The sequence below is a fragment of the Hemitrygon akajei genome, chromosome 23 (genome assembly GCF_048418815.1).
Source record: "Hemitrygon akajei chromosome 23, sHemAka1.3, whole genome shotgun sequence".
NCBI lineage: Eukaryota > Metazoa > Chordata > Chondrichthyes > Myliobatiformes > Dasyatidae > Hemitrygon > Hemitrygon akajei.
In genome coordinates, this window is record NC_133146.1 from 17,297,358 (window position 1) to 17,315,686 (window position 18,329).

Here is an 18,329-nt window from a genome sequence, read left to right on the forward strand (position 1 = left end):
ACATTCAAAAGGTTTCAATGAGATTCCGCCCACCCTTCTAAATTCCTGCGAGTACACACCCAGAGCTATCAAGTGTTCCACGTACGGTAACCCTTTCATTCCCAGGATCATCCCTGTGAACCTTCTCCAAACCCTCTCTAATGCCAGCATATCTTTTCTTAGATGAGGAGCCCAAAACTGTTCACAATACTTAAGGTGAAGCCTCACCAGTATCTTATAAAGCCTCAGCATTTCATCCCTGCTCTTGCATTCTAGACCTCTTGAAATAAATGCTAACATTGCATTTGCCTTCATCACCACCAACTCAACCTGCAAGTTAATAATAACCATAACATAATCAATGAAAGGCCACCCAACTTGGGTGTTCAAATAGAAAGCAGAAGACAACAAATTGTGCAAATACAAAGAGAAATAATAATGAAAAAAAAAAAATAATATTTAGAACATGAGATGAAGAGTCCTTGAGAGTGAGTCAATAGGTTGTGGGAACATTCAGTGATGGGGCAAGTGAAGCTATCCCCTTCGGTTCAAGAGCCTGATGGCTGAGAGGTAATAATGGTCGCTGAACCTGGCGTTGTGGGTCCTGAGGCTCCTGTACCTTCTTCCTGTGGGAAGCAGCAAGAAAAAAAGCATGTCCTGGGTTGTGGTCCCTGATGATGGATGCTGCTTTCCTGCAACAGATGTGTTTAATGTTTGGGAGGGTCCTTGTAGAATTTTCCTTTGAAGGGTATTGATTGGTGTTTCCATATCAAGCTGTGATGCAGTCAGTCAATATACTCTCCACTACACATCTATAGAAGTTTGTCAAAGTATTAAATGTCATGCCAAATCTCCACAAACTCCCAAGGAAGTAGAACTGTTGTCGTCCTTTCTTCATAACTGTACTTGAGTACTGGGCCCAGGACAGGCTCCTCTGAAATAATAACACTGAGGAATTTAAAGTTGCTGACCCTCTCCGCCTTTGATTCTCCATCAGGGACTGGCTCATGGACCTCTGGTTTCCTTCTCCTGAACTCAATAATCAGCTCTTTGGTCTTACTGGCATTGTGAGAGATTGCTGTTGCGGCACCACTCAGCCAGATTTTCAATTTCCCTCCTAAATGCTGATTCATCACCACCTTTGACTCGGCCCACAAAAGTGGTGTCATCAGCAAGTCTGAACACAGCATTGGAGCTGTGCTTAGCCACACGGTCATAAGTGTAAAATGAGTAGAGTAGGAAGCTAAGCACACGGCCTTGTGGTGCACCTGTGCTGATGGAGAACTTGGAGGAGATATTGCCATCCCACACTGATTCTTCAGACCCAGGAATGCCCCAAGGCCCAAACACTCCTGCCCAGACTCTCGTACAAGTCACTAGGCCAAGCATAAAGACCATAAGACATAGGAACACAAATGAGGCCATTCAGCTTATCAAATTTGTTTCAGTGTTTATCACTGCTGATTAATATCCCTCTCAACCCATTTTCCTGCCTTCTCCTCATAACCTTTAACGTCCTATTGATCAAGAATCTATCAGTCTCTATTTTAATATACCCAATAACATGGCCTCCACCACCTTCTGTGGCAATGAATTCCACAGATTCACCACCTCCTGGCTCCTGAAATTCCTCCTCATGTCCGTTCTTTCTATTCCACAGCTGTGCTCTCTGGCTCTACTCTCCCAGTATTTGAAACAACCTTCGCACATCCTCTCTATCTAGGCCTTTCAAAATTCGGTAGGTTTCAATGAACTCCCTCCTCATTCGTCCAAACTCCAGTGAGTACAGGCCCTGAGCCAGTAATGTCCCAAGTTCAATGACACGTTGCTGCTTATGGGGTTCTGATCTGCATAAATTAACTGTGGCTGCATTTTGAAAACTGAACAGTATTCTATAAAACACCTTACAGCTGTTGCTTTTAAAAAGTTAAGCGGAAAGTGCCATAAAATTCAGGTTTTAATCATTTCTTCAAGAAATTGCACAAAGGTTTGCAAACCCCCCCCCCCCGATTATTAAACAAAGGGAGGCATCAATGTCTTAACAAGACACACACGATTATTCGTCATAGAGTTAAGCTACACATAAATGGGCCATTCAGCCCACTGATCCATAATAAGCATTAAGTACCTGTTTACATCACATCAATTCCAGTTAAATTTCCTCACCAACTCTCTCATGGCTCTACTTACAACCTTTACTTGGGGTAATTTACCATAACCAATTAACCTCTTGTTCATATTTTTGGAATCTGGCAGGTAACCAAAGTACCTGGGGAAACAAGCAGTCACAAGGAGAACATGCAAACTCCACACAGACAGCACTTGAGGTCAGGATTGAATCTGGGTCTCTGGATCTACGAGGCAGTGGTTCCCCCTAATGTCGCACTCATTCTCTTAAAAAGTACAGCATAGCTAATTTCATCACAATCAACACAAGATCTCAAATGACATCAGAAGGACAAAAAGAATAAAAGACTTGGCATGTCAACAGAGACTCAAACATCCACAGCACAACTTCAAACTGTTTTTATCGTTTCTCCAGAATTCTGGCCGATTTTACCCCACAATCAACACCCTCGTGGGGACTTAAGTGTGCATAAATTGACTGCCGCAGCATTTTGAAAACAGTACATCATTCCACAAAACAACTTGGCAGCTTTTGTTTTAAAAAAGTTAAGTGAAAAGTGCTATAAAATTGTGGGTTTTTTTTCCCCATTTCTTTGAGAAATCCCACAGCCATACTCAGGGTAAACACTGCCCAACACAGCAAAGCAACAATGAAACACCCCCCCCCCCCCACCCACAACCACACACACACCCCCAAAGCAGATCTTAGCCAGGACACTTGTAAGAGTTGAGGCACCTTTCAGAAAGAAATATAAAACGAGAGACAAGCACAAAATGACCAGAGAGCAGTGGGGTGGGGGGTTGGGGTTAGCAATGGGAGTCGTGGCCCCAAACTACACTTGCAATGCCCAGTTACAGACTCTTCATCAATTCTAGATTTTAAATTAAATTATCAGGTTGGCAAAAACTCTCTGAACACAGCACATGTCAGCAGTTGTGGGAGGAACAATCGCCCCCTTCTCTGTCCCTATCCCTGTCGTGACCATCACTGTCAGGCATTCACTACCCAGGTCTCGGAGGGGGTATTTTTTAAAAAATTTTACTTTAACACCCTTGCTTTGCTGCTTACCTCATCCTGCACACAAACATACGGTCAGCTGCAGCCAGCAACCGAACACTTGCGGAAGAGAGGGAGAAAGCGGCGGCGGAAGAGCTCGGCGAACCCTTGGAGCGTGTGGCAGGCCTCGGCCTTCGCAGTGAGACCACCCCTTCCCCTTCCCGTCCCACCCCACAGCCACAGCCACGGCCGGCCGGGGACCTCCTCGGCCGCTCCAGCCCCCGGGCCTCGCTCGCCTCAACGCAGTTAAAGCGGCGCTGACTGCAGCAAGTTAACAAAAGTCCCGAGAATGTGAGGTGCGAACACTCACAGACACAAGGCCCACACACAAACACACACAGAGCAACGAGAGAGTAATATTTTTTTTAAAAAAAGAGGGGTTATTTTTTACCTTCACGGAAGCTGGTCCAGTGGGGACACCCAGGGCTGACTGGAACTGAGAAACCCCCTCCCTCTCCCAGCCAGAAAAACAAACCACTTCAGTGATATATTCTTATTTGTTTATTATTGCTTTAAAGCAAAGCCCTGCGGTGAATTGGGACGCCTGCCCTCTCTGCTTAGCCGAGGAGCTGAGCCTTTTGTTCTGTGCGGGGCCAGGCAGCTGTCAGGCAAACAACAATAGCGTGTGCAGGAGCCCGGACTCAGTGTGTGTGTGTGTGTGTGTTGGTGTTATGTGGCCCCAGTTTGCACTGAATTACACAGGCTTGTGGCAGACGGGCGGCTCCTCCCCCCTGCTCCTGGACAGACAATAGGGTGAACCCAAGGCCTAGGAGAATTTGCTTCCCACATCCAAAACCACCCCCTCCCCTCACCCCATCATCAACTCTCGCTTCCCTTCCCCCTCCCCGAGGGAGGCAGACTACTTCCCAATCTGCCACACTGACTCCAAGACAAAGAGAGGCTGGTAGAGATAATACCACAGCGATCTGCAGGAGTAAACAGTGTTTTTGCACCCTTGGAAGCAGTTCAGATCGCTCCTTGGTCCCCACCTTAACCTCGCCCTGTCCTACAACCCTCCTCTGTCATAAACACAAGATATTGCTCAGATGTTTGAAATCCAAAAGCAACACACACAAAATGCTGGAAGAAACAGCATCTACGAGATCCTTCATTCCCCCACTCCTCCATTCCCAGTTCTCATCAGTTTTAATCTCCCCATTGCTGGTGGTCCCATCCTCAAATGCGTTTGCCCCAAGTTCTGAGGTTCCCTCCATGAACCTTGAGTTTAAACAAGCCAGAATCAGATTATTAGCACTGACATATGTTGTGAAATTTGTGATCACTCAGTGGCCTGGTGTCAATTTCCTAAAAACAGCCTTGGGACCCTACATCCTGACTAAGAATCTCGACCCAAAACGTTGATTCTTTATCTCTTTCCATAGATGCTGCCTGACCTGCTGAGATCCTCCAGCATTTTGTGTGCGTTATTCTTGGGATGTTTTACCACGTTGACCAGGAAAAACCTTGGTGAAATAATGTTCTTGCACTTGAGTCGAGAAGTAATCGGCTCATGGTGCCCTGTGAAGAACACTTTCACTGATTCCTGCCAATAAGGCTGCATCAGCATCTACTTTCATTTTTAACATTTGTGGCATTTAAATCTTTTAACCACTGTGAATGTTTCTGTCATGTGAGCCAAGGGGTCAGAAATGAAATGAAAGCTGAACTTGTTGTCTTTAGAAAAGTACTGAGGCTGTGCACTTATCGGGCAATTAAAGATAAATTAAAATGCCAATGAGGCATTCAGCAACGTGTTCAGAGACACAATTTGTTCTTTATCTTCTCCTTCATCACCTAGCCTTTTAAAATAAATCAGCCGAGTGATCCTACTAACTAAATAGAAAGTGATGATGTTCTTCCTTCAGGATGTGTGTGCTGGACCTTGGGGAACAATGGTAGTCGGGGATCCTTGTAGTGTTTTGGATGTTAATAGTGTGATGTGAATTGATTGACCGGGGTAGGAGAAAGAACTATTAAACGATCAACATCCCACTCACACCACCCCAAATTGACTTACATTCATCGTGACCCCATCAGAATCCACCAACGTCCCAACTCTTAACTGTATCCGCCCACTACCCGGGGACAACTCAGAAGTGTCATCTCACAAGGACCATCAAGGGAGACAAGTGGCTTGTTTTGCTGTTGCTGTGCAGTTCTACTGAACATGGTGAGTAGGCTATGTTGGCACTGGAATGTGTGCCAACACTTGTGGGTTGTCCCCAGCACATTCCTCAGGTTGTGTTGGTTATTAATCCAAAACAACATATGTTTCAATGTATACCTGTACGTCCTGCACATTTCATGGCTTTCTGTAACTGACGGGAAAGAGGCTATCCCATAATAGGATGCCATTTTCCTGTTGGTAGTGGGAATGGAGTATCCCCAATAAATTCCCACCGCTCCCCAAATATGGTCACCTCTTCCCAATCTGCATTCATCAGATCAGCCATGTTCTGATTATTACGGCATTCCCCTTGACGTATATCCACCAGCACCTTCTCATCTCCTATGTGGGCGGCAATGAGATTTTACTGGGGATTCTCCATCCCTACTCCCAACACCCACAGCTTGAAATATGGGAAAATGGAATCCCGTCTTTCCGTTCAGTTACAGAACGAGAAAGAGTGCAAACACAAGATTCATAAGGATGCTGTCAGAGGGAGAGGTTGTGCAGCTTTAAGATTTTATTCATTGGAGCAGAGGAGACTGAGTGGGCATCCTGCAGAGGTATAGAAAATCAGGAGGGACATGTACACTGAATCCCACAGAAAGGGAATCAGAAACTTGGAGGGCATTGCTGTAAGATGAGAGGTAAGATATTTGGAAGGGACTTGAGGGGCAACATCTTCATCTACGGCAGAGATTCCTAACCCGGCTTTATGGTATTGATCCATGGCATAAAAAAGGCTGGGAACCCCTGCTCTGGAGGGTATAAGAGGGAGTAGTTGAGGCAGGTACAAAGACAACAGTTGGAAGAGACTTGGATATAAAACACAGAACGGTGCGATACAGTACAGACCATTTAACCTACTCCAAGATCAATCTAACCCTTCCCTCCCACACTGCCCTCCATTTTTCTTTCACCCAAGGACAGAAAAGTTTTAGAATGGATCAAATGGTTGTCAGGGACTGGGTGGTCTGAAGGGACTGCTTTGTTGCTTTTATAACTCTATACCTCTACGATTCTATTCATTAGCTGTTCCCCTCACCCCACAATCTCCACTCCCTTGTCAGAGATAAACAGCTATTGCTCAAAGTACAAAATGGTGGTGGGCAGGATTGGATCAGTGATGACACCAATCACTGCACTGCCCTTTCACACCCCCATGCTGCATGTCGAGGAAGACACCGCTGCCCAGTGCGTACATGCAGCAGACTCTTTCTTCTGCAGCCCTTCACCTTTACCACCTATCACCTCCCAGCTTCTTACTTCATCCTCTCTCCCCCAGCCACCTGGCTCCACCCATCACCTTCTAAGCTTGTCCTCCTTCCATTCCGCCCCCACACCTTTGTATTTTGGCATCTTTACTGTCCTGACAAAGACTCCCGGCCCGAAAAGCCGAGCATTTATTCATTTGCGTTGATGCTGCCTGACCTGCCGAGTTCCTCCAGAACTTTGTGTGTGGGTGTTATACTTGCAACAGGAAGCTGGGCAGGTCAGCTTTATGGTAAGGTTGTGAGCTTAAACAGAGATGCTTCCATGTTGCCAACACAGCTCAGCAAAAACATGCAGTTAAGTACTACACTTAAATGAGCAATATGCCCAAGTTATTTTATGGGAGTGAATGTTAAACAAGACCTGTTAAACAACAGCAGGTGTTTGGTCAAATGACTAAAAGTTCAAACAATGGTCCAAGTTGAAGCAGGGAGACAGAGTGGCTCACTACAAAGACCAGACAAGGTCTGTCAACATTAACATGCAACCCACAATCATATTACAACATTACCATAGAAACAGAAAAAATTACACCCTCTCTCACCCTTCACACACTAAACCAACAAAGCAATCATTAAAAGAAGAGAAGAATGATTTCTCATTTCCTGCATTGACCTCTGGATTTATAGACAACCACTAATCTAAGAAATAGTAATTTGCCTATTAGGTGTAAATTGCAGCTGGTCCTCTACAATGACCTTAATTGAAATGGTACCTTCAACATCAAAGAAAACACACAAAACGCCGGTGGAACTCAGCAAGTCAGGCAGCATCCATGGAAATGAATAAACAGTCGATGTTTCAGTCCCCAGACCCTTCTTCGGGACTGAGAAGGAAGGGGGAAGACGCAAGGATAAAAAGGTGGGTGGAGGGGTAAGAGGCTAGCTGGAAGGTGGTAGGTGAAGCCTGGTGGGTGCAAATGATTAAGGGGAGAAGAAAGAATCTGATAGGAGAAAGGGAAGGAGGAGGGCACCCGGGGGGGGGGGGGGGTAGTAATAGGCAGGTGAGAAGAGTAGAAGGTCAGAGTGGGTAATGGGGGGGTGGATTTGTTTATCAGAAGGAAAAATTGATATTCATGCCATCAGGTTGGAGGGTACCAGATGGAATATAAGGTGTTGCTTCTCCACCCTGAGGAGGCCATGGATCGATGTGTCAGAATGGGAATCAGAATTAAAACACTTGGCCCCCAGGAAGTCCCACTTGTAGCAGATGGTGCGGAGGTGCTCAACGAGATAGCCCCTCCCTGTTTATGATCTGTCTCGCCGATGTAGAGGAGGCCTGCGTCAGGAGCACCAGACACAACAAACAACTCCAGCAGATTCACAGATTAAGTGTAGCCTCAACATCATACAAAATTCCCCAAGACATTTCACACAGTGATGTGGCGTAATCATGCTGTGTGAGTAGATACCACAGCGGGTGACCAGCAGAAGCGGGAGATACTGAAAGGGGAGTCCTGCACTCAGAGCCAGGCAGGGTGAAGGTACCAACACTACCATCGGTGGCATTACATTTAGGGACTCTCAAGCATGAGGTACAAGGCCACAGAGTTTTAAAGTGCAGGTATTCCGGGACACAGAGTCCGGGTGGGTCAATGGGAACAGGGTGTGAGATACAGTGTCAGCACAGCACTGAAAGAAATAAAAATCAGTAAAAAGGTTTTAAAAAAAAACCCCTCAAGTAGATCAGTCAGTTTGAGTGGATTTGGTACGTCACCAAGGACTCTAGCAAATTTCTACAGATGTACGGTACAGTGCACCCTGCCAGGTTGCATTGCCACCTGCTACGAAGGCTCCATTGCAAAGGATCAGATAAAGGTGCAGAAGGTTGCAAACTCAGCCAGCTCCATCATGAGCACTAGCCTCCTCAGCGTCCAGGGCATCTTCAAAAGGAGATTCCTCAAACAGGGACCATCCATCATGAAGCATTGTCATATCCTCTGTAGGCACTTGTCGTTATTACCTTCAGGGAGGAGGTACAGGAGCCAGAGGACAAACACTCGTTTTAGCAATAGCTTCTTCCCCTCCATCATCAGATTTCTGAAAGGTCCACGAACCCATTATCACCACCTCATAGCACCACGGTTTACAGTACCAGAGACCTAGGTTCAATTCCTATAAGGAGTTTGTACGCTCTCCCCATGTCCATGTGGGTTTCCTCTGACAGTCCAAAGATGCACCAGATGGTAGGTTCATTGGCCATTGTAAATTGTCCCGTGATTAGGCTGGGATTAAATGGGGGAATGCCGGGCGGTGTAGCTCAAAGGACCAGAAGGTCCTGTTCCATACAATTATTTTGCTCTTTTTGCACTCATTATTTTTAACATACTGTATTTCTGGATTGTAACAGTAATGTTTTTGTACTTCACTGTATTGTTGCTACAAAACAACAAATCTCATGGCACAAGTCAGTGAAAATAATCCTGATTCTGAGAGTGGGATCCTGACTAGCTTGAAGATGGGGGTAAGGACAGATATGGCAAAGAGGTCGAGGCCAGGCTTGGTGTGGCTTTTCTGGCTGACAGATTAATGAGGTCGGGTAGAGACACAAACAACAGGCAAAGGAACACGATACCGTCGTGAAGTGGGTCAGAGACTAAAACCAAAAGGAGAAACCCGGAAAGTGATAGCACAGAGAGAAAGTCCACATTCATATTAATGGTGGAGAACGGACCAAAGTGAGAGTCCGAGATATAGTGGACATGGACAGGCTGTTACTATCGTGGGGGAGAGTAAGATTAGAGGGCACAGCCTCAGAATAGAAAGGAGACTAGGAGGAATTTCTTTAGTCAAAGGATGGTGAATCTATGGAATTCTTAGCCACAGACAGCTACGGAGGCCAAGTGATTGGGTATATCAAAGCAGATTTTGCTAGATTCTTGATTAGTAAGTGTGTTGAAGGTTATGGGGGAGAAGGCAAGAGAATAGGGTTGACAGGGATAATAACAGAATGCCAGTAGACTTGTGGGCTGAATGGCCTGAATGTCTTATGGTCTCAAGAGTTGGCCCAGTGACTCATACAAAAGAGGGGACAGCAGTGTACTGGACCGAGGAGGTAATACAGGTGCTGGGGCATCAGTGTGGTGGGGTTCACAGGGCTGGTGATAAATTCTTGATCAGTAAAGGTGTTGGGGTTATGGGTAGAAGGTGGGAGAATTATTTTTTTTTAAGGCCACGATTGGATAGCAAACTTAAAAGAGTGACTGGCCTAATTTTGCTCCGATATCTTATGGACTTATGATTTTATAGCCAGTGTTGACACAAAAAGTGAAAGCACGTTGAGTTTGATGTTGCTTCCAGAAAGCTGCAACCTGCCCGAAGATCAGGTGTTGTACCCTGAGCGTATACATTGGTCACAGACGGACAGGTGCTTGAGCAAGCAGTCGTCTTGATCATTGCTGCGTTTCTCAAGTGTGGAGGAGACTATACTGTGGACACCACACAGAGATCTCCAGACTGAAAGAATTAAAGAGAACAGTGGTTTCAACTGGAAAGGAGAAAGGGACGGGGAAGAAGACTTGTGTTGCCTGTCTGTGGTTGCTTGGGAAAGTGTTGCATTAAGGGAAGAGGTTTACAGAGAGAATGGACCCAGGAGTTGTGAGGGAACACTCCCTCCGAAACACTGAAAGGAAAAAGGAAGGCATCTCATTAAAGGTGGTGGAAATTGTCAAAGACAAAGAAATCTAAAGTCTGGTACGGTGGCAGGTGAGGAGCAGGGGAATTTTATTTTTGCTCCATGCAAGTGGGGTGAGAGCAGAGGCACAGGAGATAGAAGAGGTGTGGTTGAGGGCTCTGATAATTGTGGCACAAGGGAAACCACAGTTCAGGAAAAAGGAAGACGTCTCAACTGAAAGTTTCACTGTCAGAGCAGACACAGGAAAGACAGAGGAATGAAAGAATAGTCAGATGTACAGTCAAGATAGCTTTAGGAAACTGTAGGTTATAATGACTGTCACTCATCTACTGTAACGGCTTGGAGACGGGGAGATACTGGCACCCTAAACCTCTTCCACCATCTACAATGCAGAAGTCAGGAGCATAGAACAGTAGGGCACAGGAACAGCCCAACCAGCTAAAAAGCAAATTAAAAACACCCGAACACGAATCCCTCCTACTTCCTCACATCCATGTGCCTATCCAAATGTCTCTTAAAAACCTCTAATGTATTTGCCTCTACCACCAAACCAGGCAGTGCATTCCAGGCATCCACCACTCTCTGAGTAAAAAATTTAGCCCTCACATTCCCTCTGAACCTACCCCCTCTCACCTACAATGCGTACTCTCCGGTATTAGACACTTCAGCCCTGGGAACTTGATGAGACGATGTGTCTGCCTGAAGAACTGCAACTCTGAAAATGCTTAACATCATCCAGAAATAAGTTGGCAGCACAATAGCAGAACATTTGGCATATTGCTTTACAGCGCTGATTCCTGCATCTATTATAAGGAATTTGTGCGTTCTCCCTGTGATCGGATGTTTCCTCCCACATTCCAAAGACGTACAGGTCAGGGTTATTAAGCTGTGGGCACGCCATGCTGGCGCCAGAAGCGTGGCGACACTTGCGGGCTGCCCCCAGCACATCCTCTGGCCGTGTTGGTCGCTGGCATGAACAATCCAATTCACTGTATGTTTCGATGTACGTGTGACAAAGCTAGTCTTTAAAAACAGCAGCCCATTTCATCGGCAACCCATCCACTGTCCTAAACGCTTCCTCCCAGCTTTGCCGGCACACAGTGGCTGAGCTGCGCACTGCTACTCACCCAATACCTACCAAACCCACCACCGCCCCCGTTAGCGAGAGCAAGAAACACCACTGCCTGCAATTTCACTTTCAACTCACACTCCATTCCACTTTGGAAATGCATCGGCATTCTTCCCTTGTCGCCGAACCCTGAAACTCCTTCCCCAACAGCACAGTGGGAGAACCCTCCCCAAAGGTGCTGAAGTAGTTCCAGGTAGTGGCTCACCCCATCTTCTCTAGGGATGGGTAATAAATCCTGTCATTAACGTCCAGATCACTCAGTAGGAATGAGTAAATAAACGAAGGCTTGTAAGCAAACTTTCTGACTGTATAAAGAATTGCTCTAATGTGTACTGTTCCACAGGGGTTACAGAGTCAAGCTCTGCGGGTACCCAGCAGGACTATAGTGGACACAAAGTACACTGCAGATGCTGTGGTCAAATCAACACGTACAAACAAGCTGGATGGCCTCAGCAGGTCGGGCAGCATCCGTTGAAATGAGCAGTCAACGTTTCGGGCCGAGACCCTTCGTCAGGACTGAAGGAGGGGGCCTATAAAGAAGGTGGGGGGGGGGAGGGTGGAAAACCAATCAGAGGAAAGATGAAGGGTTGGGGGAGGGGATAGGCCGGAGAGGTGAAGAAGGAATGTAAGGGGAAAGCACTATGGGTAGTAGAAGGTGGCAGAATCATGAGAGAGGTGATAGGCAGCTAGAAGAGGAGGCAGAGTGAAAGTGGGATGGGGTAAGGGAGAGGGAGGGAATTACCAGAAGTTGGAGAATTCGATGTTCATACCAAGGGGCCGGAGACTACCCAGACGGTATATGAGGTGTTGCTCCCCCAACCGGAGTTTGGCCTCATCATGGCAGTGGTGGAGGCCATGTATGGACATATCCGAATGGGAATGTGAAGCAGAGTTGAAGGACTATAGTGGGTTGTCTGAGCATCACCAGAGTGAGCACTGGTCTAGGATGAGCATAACCGAAAGATGGAAGTTACTCAAAGAACCCAACAACGCCCCTCTGCCATCCAATTTCTGAATGGACATTGAACCTACGAACACTACCTCACTAATTTTTTAATTTCTATTTTTTGCAAAACTTATTTACACTCTCACACACATATACACACTCTTACTGTAATTCAGTTTTTTCTTTCTATTATCATGTATTGCAATGTACCGCTGCCGCAAAGTTAACAAATTTCACGACGTATGCCAGTGATATTAAACCTGATTCTGATGTATTCATCTCCAAGACCATGCCAAAGACAAGAGGAGAGGAAACACAAACAAGACTGGTGAGGATGAAGAAGGGCCTCAGCCCGAAACGTCGACTGCTGCCTGCCTGACCTGCTGAATTCCTCCAGCATTTATGTGTATTACAAGAGGAGAGGAGATCGCTTCTCTGAATTCATTTGAAGGACGTAGGTATTGCTGTTGAGGCCAATGTTTATTTTCTATCTCTAATTGCCCTTTAGAGGGTGGCAGTGAGACACCTCCTTGAACTGTTGTTCAGGGACCACTAAGACGTTTTGACACAACTAGCTTGAAATCTATTTCAAGACAGCTTGAACTCACGCAGTCATGGGGAGAATGTACAGACTCCTTACAGACAGCGACAGGAATTGGACCCGGGTCACTGGTACTGTAAAGCGCTGTGCTATTTACAATAATCCATTAGTTTCATGGTCACCAGGACTATTCTAACCATTCTAAACTCTGGATTATTCCACTAATGGAACTTAAGTTCCTCTTGATTTGAAACTAACTATCATGCTGTTTATTAAATGGTCTCCTCGTACGATAAGGTGGACACTTGACCTCAAAATCTACCCTGTTGTGGCTTTGCACCTTATTGTTCTGTCTACACTATAACTTTCCAGTAACTCTTTATTCTGTATTAGTTCAGCATGGTAGCACAGCGACTAACGCTTTACAGCGCCAGCAATAGGGGTTCAATTCCTGCCGCTGTCTACAAGGAGTTTGTACATTCTCCCCGTGACTCCACGGATTTCCTCCTGGCACTCCGGTTTACCTTCCACATTCCAAAGACACACGGATTAGAGTTAGGGTTAGTGAACTGTGAGCAGACTATGTTGGCACTTTGCAAGCTGCCTCCAGCACATCCTTGGACCATGCTGATACGTTGACACAAACAACGAATTGACTGTCTTGATGTAGGCGTGACAAGGTTAATCGTTATCTTGTCACTGTTTATTCCCTCGTGTTACCTCAATGTGATGGATTGAGTTGTCCGGATAGCATGCACAGCAACGTTTTTTACTCTACCCCCGTAAAGGTGTCAACAGAAGTCCATTTTACCAGAAGTCCCTGAAGCCTCTGGAATGAAGAGTCCAGCAGTTTGCACGTTAGCCGGCTATGAGCCCACTCGAGTCAAACGTCCCACTGAAACTCACACAGCCCCTAGCTCATGGCTGTTCTCACACAGAACAGTACAGCATAGGAGCAGGCCCTTTGGCCCACAACACTGTGCAGGACCAATTAAATTAGTAATCAAATGGTTAACCAGCCTCTTGTGCCTACCCACTTTCCTCATGTTCATGTGCCTATTTGTGTGTCTGTCAAAAGTCTCTAACGTATCTGCCTCTACCACCACCCGACAGCACATTCCAGACACCCAGCACTCTCTGTATAAAAACATTCCCCCTCATCTCTCCTTCAAAATTACCCCCCTCATACTTTATATGCTTACCCTCTGAAATTTCAACCCTTGGAAAGAGATAATGTCTATTATGCCTCGCATAATCTTATAAACCTCCATCGGATCTTCCCTCAGCCTCCGCCGCTCAGAGAAAACAACCCAAGTTTGTTCAGCCTCTCGTTCTAGCACGGCCTGAGGCTGGGCCTCAGTAAGCTCAGTACCAACCGCAGAGCAGTGGGGTGGGGGGAGCTGGGAGGTTCCAAGCTGGTTACGTACCTTGCTCCCCAATTTGCTCTTCCATCACTCCCTTCCACACTCTCCCTCTTACTGAAAGCCGAGGTGGTTTCAGAACTGGAGGGATGTGATGCTGTTTTGCCCAGGATCAAGCCTGCGCTTGGGATGAGCAAGTGTAGGTCACTTCCTCCTGCTCCAACCGTTGTGTGTTGGGCAGCGTAGGGTGGGGCGCAAAAGGGAGGGGTGGCCGAGTTTCTCCGCCAGCATTGGACCAACTGCCTGGGGAGGGGACCCCAAAGGAAGAAGAGCTGATGTCAGATCAGTCTGCCCACCACTGAGGCGGCTTGATAAAGCAAGAATGGGGGGGGGGGAGGAGAAGGTGGCCTCCAGGGGCGGATACGACTCCTCACAGGCGTCCTCAGGAAAACCACAAACGCCTGGCATGCTGCTGATAACAGCAGGATCACACCGCAGAGCCTCTCTCGCACAGAACCAGGACAGCCTCGTTGCAATGTACTGCTGCCGCAAAGACGATAAATTTCATGACATATGCTGGTGATATTCAACCCGATTCTGATTCTGAGGTAGTGCATTTTGGAAAGCCAAACCAATAATGGACTTGTACTATGAATGGAAGGGTACTAGGGGGTGGAAAGTAACAGAGAGATCTAGGAGTCAAGTTATGCTTTATTGAAAACGGTGTCACGGCGGGAGAGAGGGCATATGTTTGTCAGGTTGGAGGCCGGTGACTAGTGGTGTGCCTCAGGGATCTGTACTGGGTCTAATGTTGTCTGTCATATACATTAATGATCTGGATGACGGGGTGGTAAATTGGATTAGTAAGTATGCAGATGATACTAAGATAGGTGGCGTTGTGGATAATGAAGTAGGTTTTCAAAGCTTGCAGAGAGATTTAGGCCAGTTAGAAGAGTGGGCTGAAAGATGGCAGATGGAGTTTATTGCTGATAAGTGTGAGGTGCTACATTTTGGTAGGACTAATCAAAATAGGACATACATGGTAAATGGTAGGGCATTGAAGAATGCAGTAGAACAGAGTGATCTAGCAATAATGGTGCATAGTTCCCTGAAGGTGGAATCTCATGTGGATAGGGTGGTGAAGAAAGCTTTTGGTATGCTGGCCTTTATAATTCAGAGCATTGAGTATAGGAGTTGGGATGTAATGTTAAAATTGTACAAGGCATTGATGAGACCAAATTTGGAGTATTGTGTACAGTTCTGGTCACCTAATTATAGGAAAGATGTCAACAAAATAGAGAGAGTACAGAGAAGATTTACTAGAATGGTACCTGGGTTTCAGCACCTAAGTTACAGAGAAAGGTTGAACAAGTTAGGTCTTTATTCTTTGGAGCGTAGAAGGTTGAGGGGGGACGATAGAGGTATTTAATTTATGATGGAGATAGATAGAGTTGGCGTGGATAGGCTTTGTCCATTGAGAGTAGGGGAGATTCAAACAAGAGGACATGAGTTGAGACTTAAGGGGCGGAAGTTTAGGGGTAACACGAGGTGGAATTTCTTTACTCAGAGTGGTAGCTGTAAGGAACGAGCTTCCAGTAGAAGTGGTAGAGGCAGGTTCGATATTGTCATTTAAAGTAAAATTGGATAGGTATATGGACAGGAAAGGAATGGAGGGTTATGGGCTGAGTGCAGGTCGGTGGGACTAGGTGAGAGTAAGCGTTCGGCACGGACTGAGATGGCCAGTTTCTGTGCTGTAATTGTTATATGGTTATAGGAGTTGGGACATTTATGTTATAGCTGTAGAAGTGATTAGTAAGGCCAAAGTTTGGAGTAGTGTCGAAAGTCTTGGTCACCCTATTATAAGAAAGAGTGCAGAAAAGATGTACAAGAACATTGTCAGGACAGAATTGTAGGAGAGTTTTAGGGAGAAGTTGTCCAGGCCAGATCTTTTTTTCTCTGGAATGTAAGAGCATGAGGAGTGATCTTATAGAGGCTTTTAAAATTAGGGGAGGCATGGATAAGGTGGATGGTATCAGTATTTTCCCCAAAACCAGGGTGTAGAGAATTACAGCGAGAGGTGAAAGATATGAAAGGGAGGCCTGAGAGACCATGTTTTCAGGACGGTGAGTGTATGGAATGAGAGGAAGTGGTTGAGGTAAACTGGTATCATTTAAGAAGCACTTGGACAGGTACATGTAGGGGCAGGTTTTAGAGCGATACGGACCAAACACAAGAAATTGGCACCAGCTCCGTGGTGAACATGGACTGTATCCAGGCTGTTTTGCTCAATGGAACCATTACCTACTCAGCCACCTTTTCCCCCCCAAATCAAAAGACACAATCACCACATTCCCTTGCTTAATCCCCTCTCTCTGTGTTCCTCCATTCCATTCACACCGTCTCCACTGCGTCGTCATTTCATCACGGCTGGTCCATTTCCCTCACAGTCCCAAACCCCTGCCTTCTCCCTGTACTCCTTCATGCTCTGATCAATCTATCAACCTCTACTTTAAATATACCCAATGCCTTGGTCTCCACAGTTGCCTGTGGCAAAAAAGTGCTGGCTGTCCACTCGATCTATGCCTCTAAATCATTATATACTCCTCTCTTTCAAGTCACCTCTCATGATCTTTCACTCCAAAGAGAAAAACCCTAGCTTCCTCAACCTATCCTCATAAAATATGCTCTCTAATCCAGGCAGAATCCTGGTAAATCTCCTCTGCAGCCTCTCTAAAGCTTCCACATCCTTCCTAAAATGACCAGCAATGAACCAATAAGCCAGGAGTGGTCTAACCAAGGGTTTACAGAGCTGCAACATTACTTTGTTCAGGACCAAGGGCGAAAGATTCAAACTGCGCCATGGACAGTCCCAAGCTTGGCTGCGAAAGGAGGAGGGCTGAGCAAATCCCTCCCTTAAAAACCCAGAGCTACAGAAACAGCAACCAGAGCTCCAAAGACCTCATCCCTGGGAGAAGAAGGATCTTTGAAGATGGGCTACACTTGGGGACAACTTGAAAGACTGGCCCAGGACCCGTGTGAGTTGCTGTCAGTGGCCTATAACCCCCGTAGGGGTGATGGGCTTAAGTAAATGAGCAATAGATACAGTGGGGGGGGGGGGGCAGTGCAGCTACGGGCAGGAAGGGAGGAACTGGGGGGGGGGGGCAGTGCAGCTACGGGCAGGAAGGGAGGAACTGGGGGGGGGGGGGGGGGGGGAGGTGGTGTGGTTCATAACTGGTAAGTGATCAGCAGGGAGCCAGATTGGTGATTAAATGAAAATAATTTAGATTCATATTCACATTCATATTTATCATGTGTACATCCAAACATACAGTGAAACATACAGTTGTTTTGTGTTAAAACAACTAACACACCTGAGGACACGCTGGGGGCAGCCTGCAAGTGCCTTTGTGGGCACTCCGGTACCAACGTGGCATGGCCACAATGCTTGGCAGAACAATAATCTGCAGGGCTGAAGAGAAAAAGTCCAACGTACTTGAAGTCAGCATCGACCCTCAGGTCTGCATGGCCTCATGTATTATAATAGCGCTCTATGACGCTGATGATTGGGAGACAACTGCTTGGCCAGGACCCTCAGGGAGAACTCACTGCTTCTCTTCAGGGTATCCCTTCCACTGGTTAATGTTTGCGTTGCACAGCGCTGGAAAAGTCCACACTGCGTTTGCCTCCAAACCGGGATTTGAACCTGCAACCTTACGGCTCAGGCTAAGGGGGAGCTGCCCGCTGAGCTCGGAGGAAGATGAGGCAGGCTCAGCTGGTGACAAGTGCCCTCCCCTTCCACAGGGTGGCTGGAGATCGGCTCAGCAAAGAGCACAGAGGGTAGAAATTAAACTGAGAGAGACAACTAAATAAATGAGAGGGAGGGGCGGATCACATTCTAAAACAGAACAGAGGAAATAGAGAGTTCACCTCAATGAACACCAGCACGTTTGTCTCCATGGTAACTGGGGCCCAATTGTGCAGCTGTAGCAGTTGGGTAATTAATCTCTGCCCTAAATCTCTGATTCGAAGATCCTATCTCTGACAAATAATTTCAGAGAGCCAGCTTCTTCACATTGCAGCTCCCGACCATCCCACTTGCAGAATGTTGCCCGCCCAG

The 18,329-nt window shown here is 46.5% G+C and overlaps 1 protein-coding gene across 6 annotated transcripts in view; it reads right to left on the bottom strand.

Moving 5' to 3' along the window:
• Positions 1-18,329, bottom strand: part of LOC140715202 (LIM domain-binding protein 1) — a 94,506-nt gene that overhangs the window by 45,194 nt on the left and 30,983 nt on the right. The window contains exon 1 of one of the 6 annotated variants that reach the window (XM_073027053.1): positions 14,279-14,394. The exons of 3 other annotated variants lie outside the window; for them this stretch is intronic. In XM_073027053.1, coding sequence (XP_072883154.1) covers positions 14,279-14,303 — 25 coding nt within the window. In that variant the 5' untranslated portion in view covers positions 14,304-14,394. Of the gene's footprint in view, positions 1-3,175; positions 3,328-3,554; positions 3,707-14,278; positions 14,395-18,329 lie in introns of those variants that run through there. 2 more of the 6 variants (XM_073027057.1, XM_073027056.1) reach the window with 2 other exon arrangements.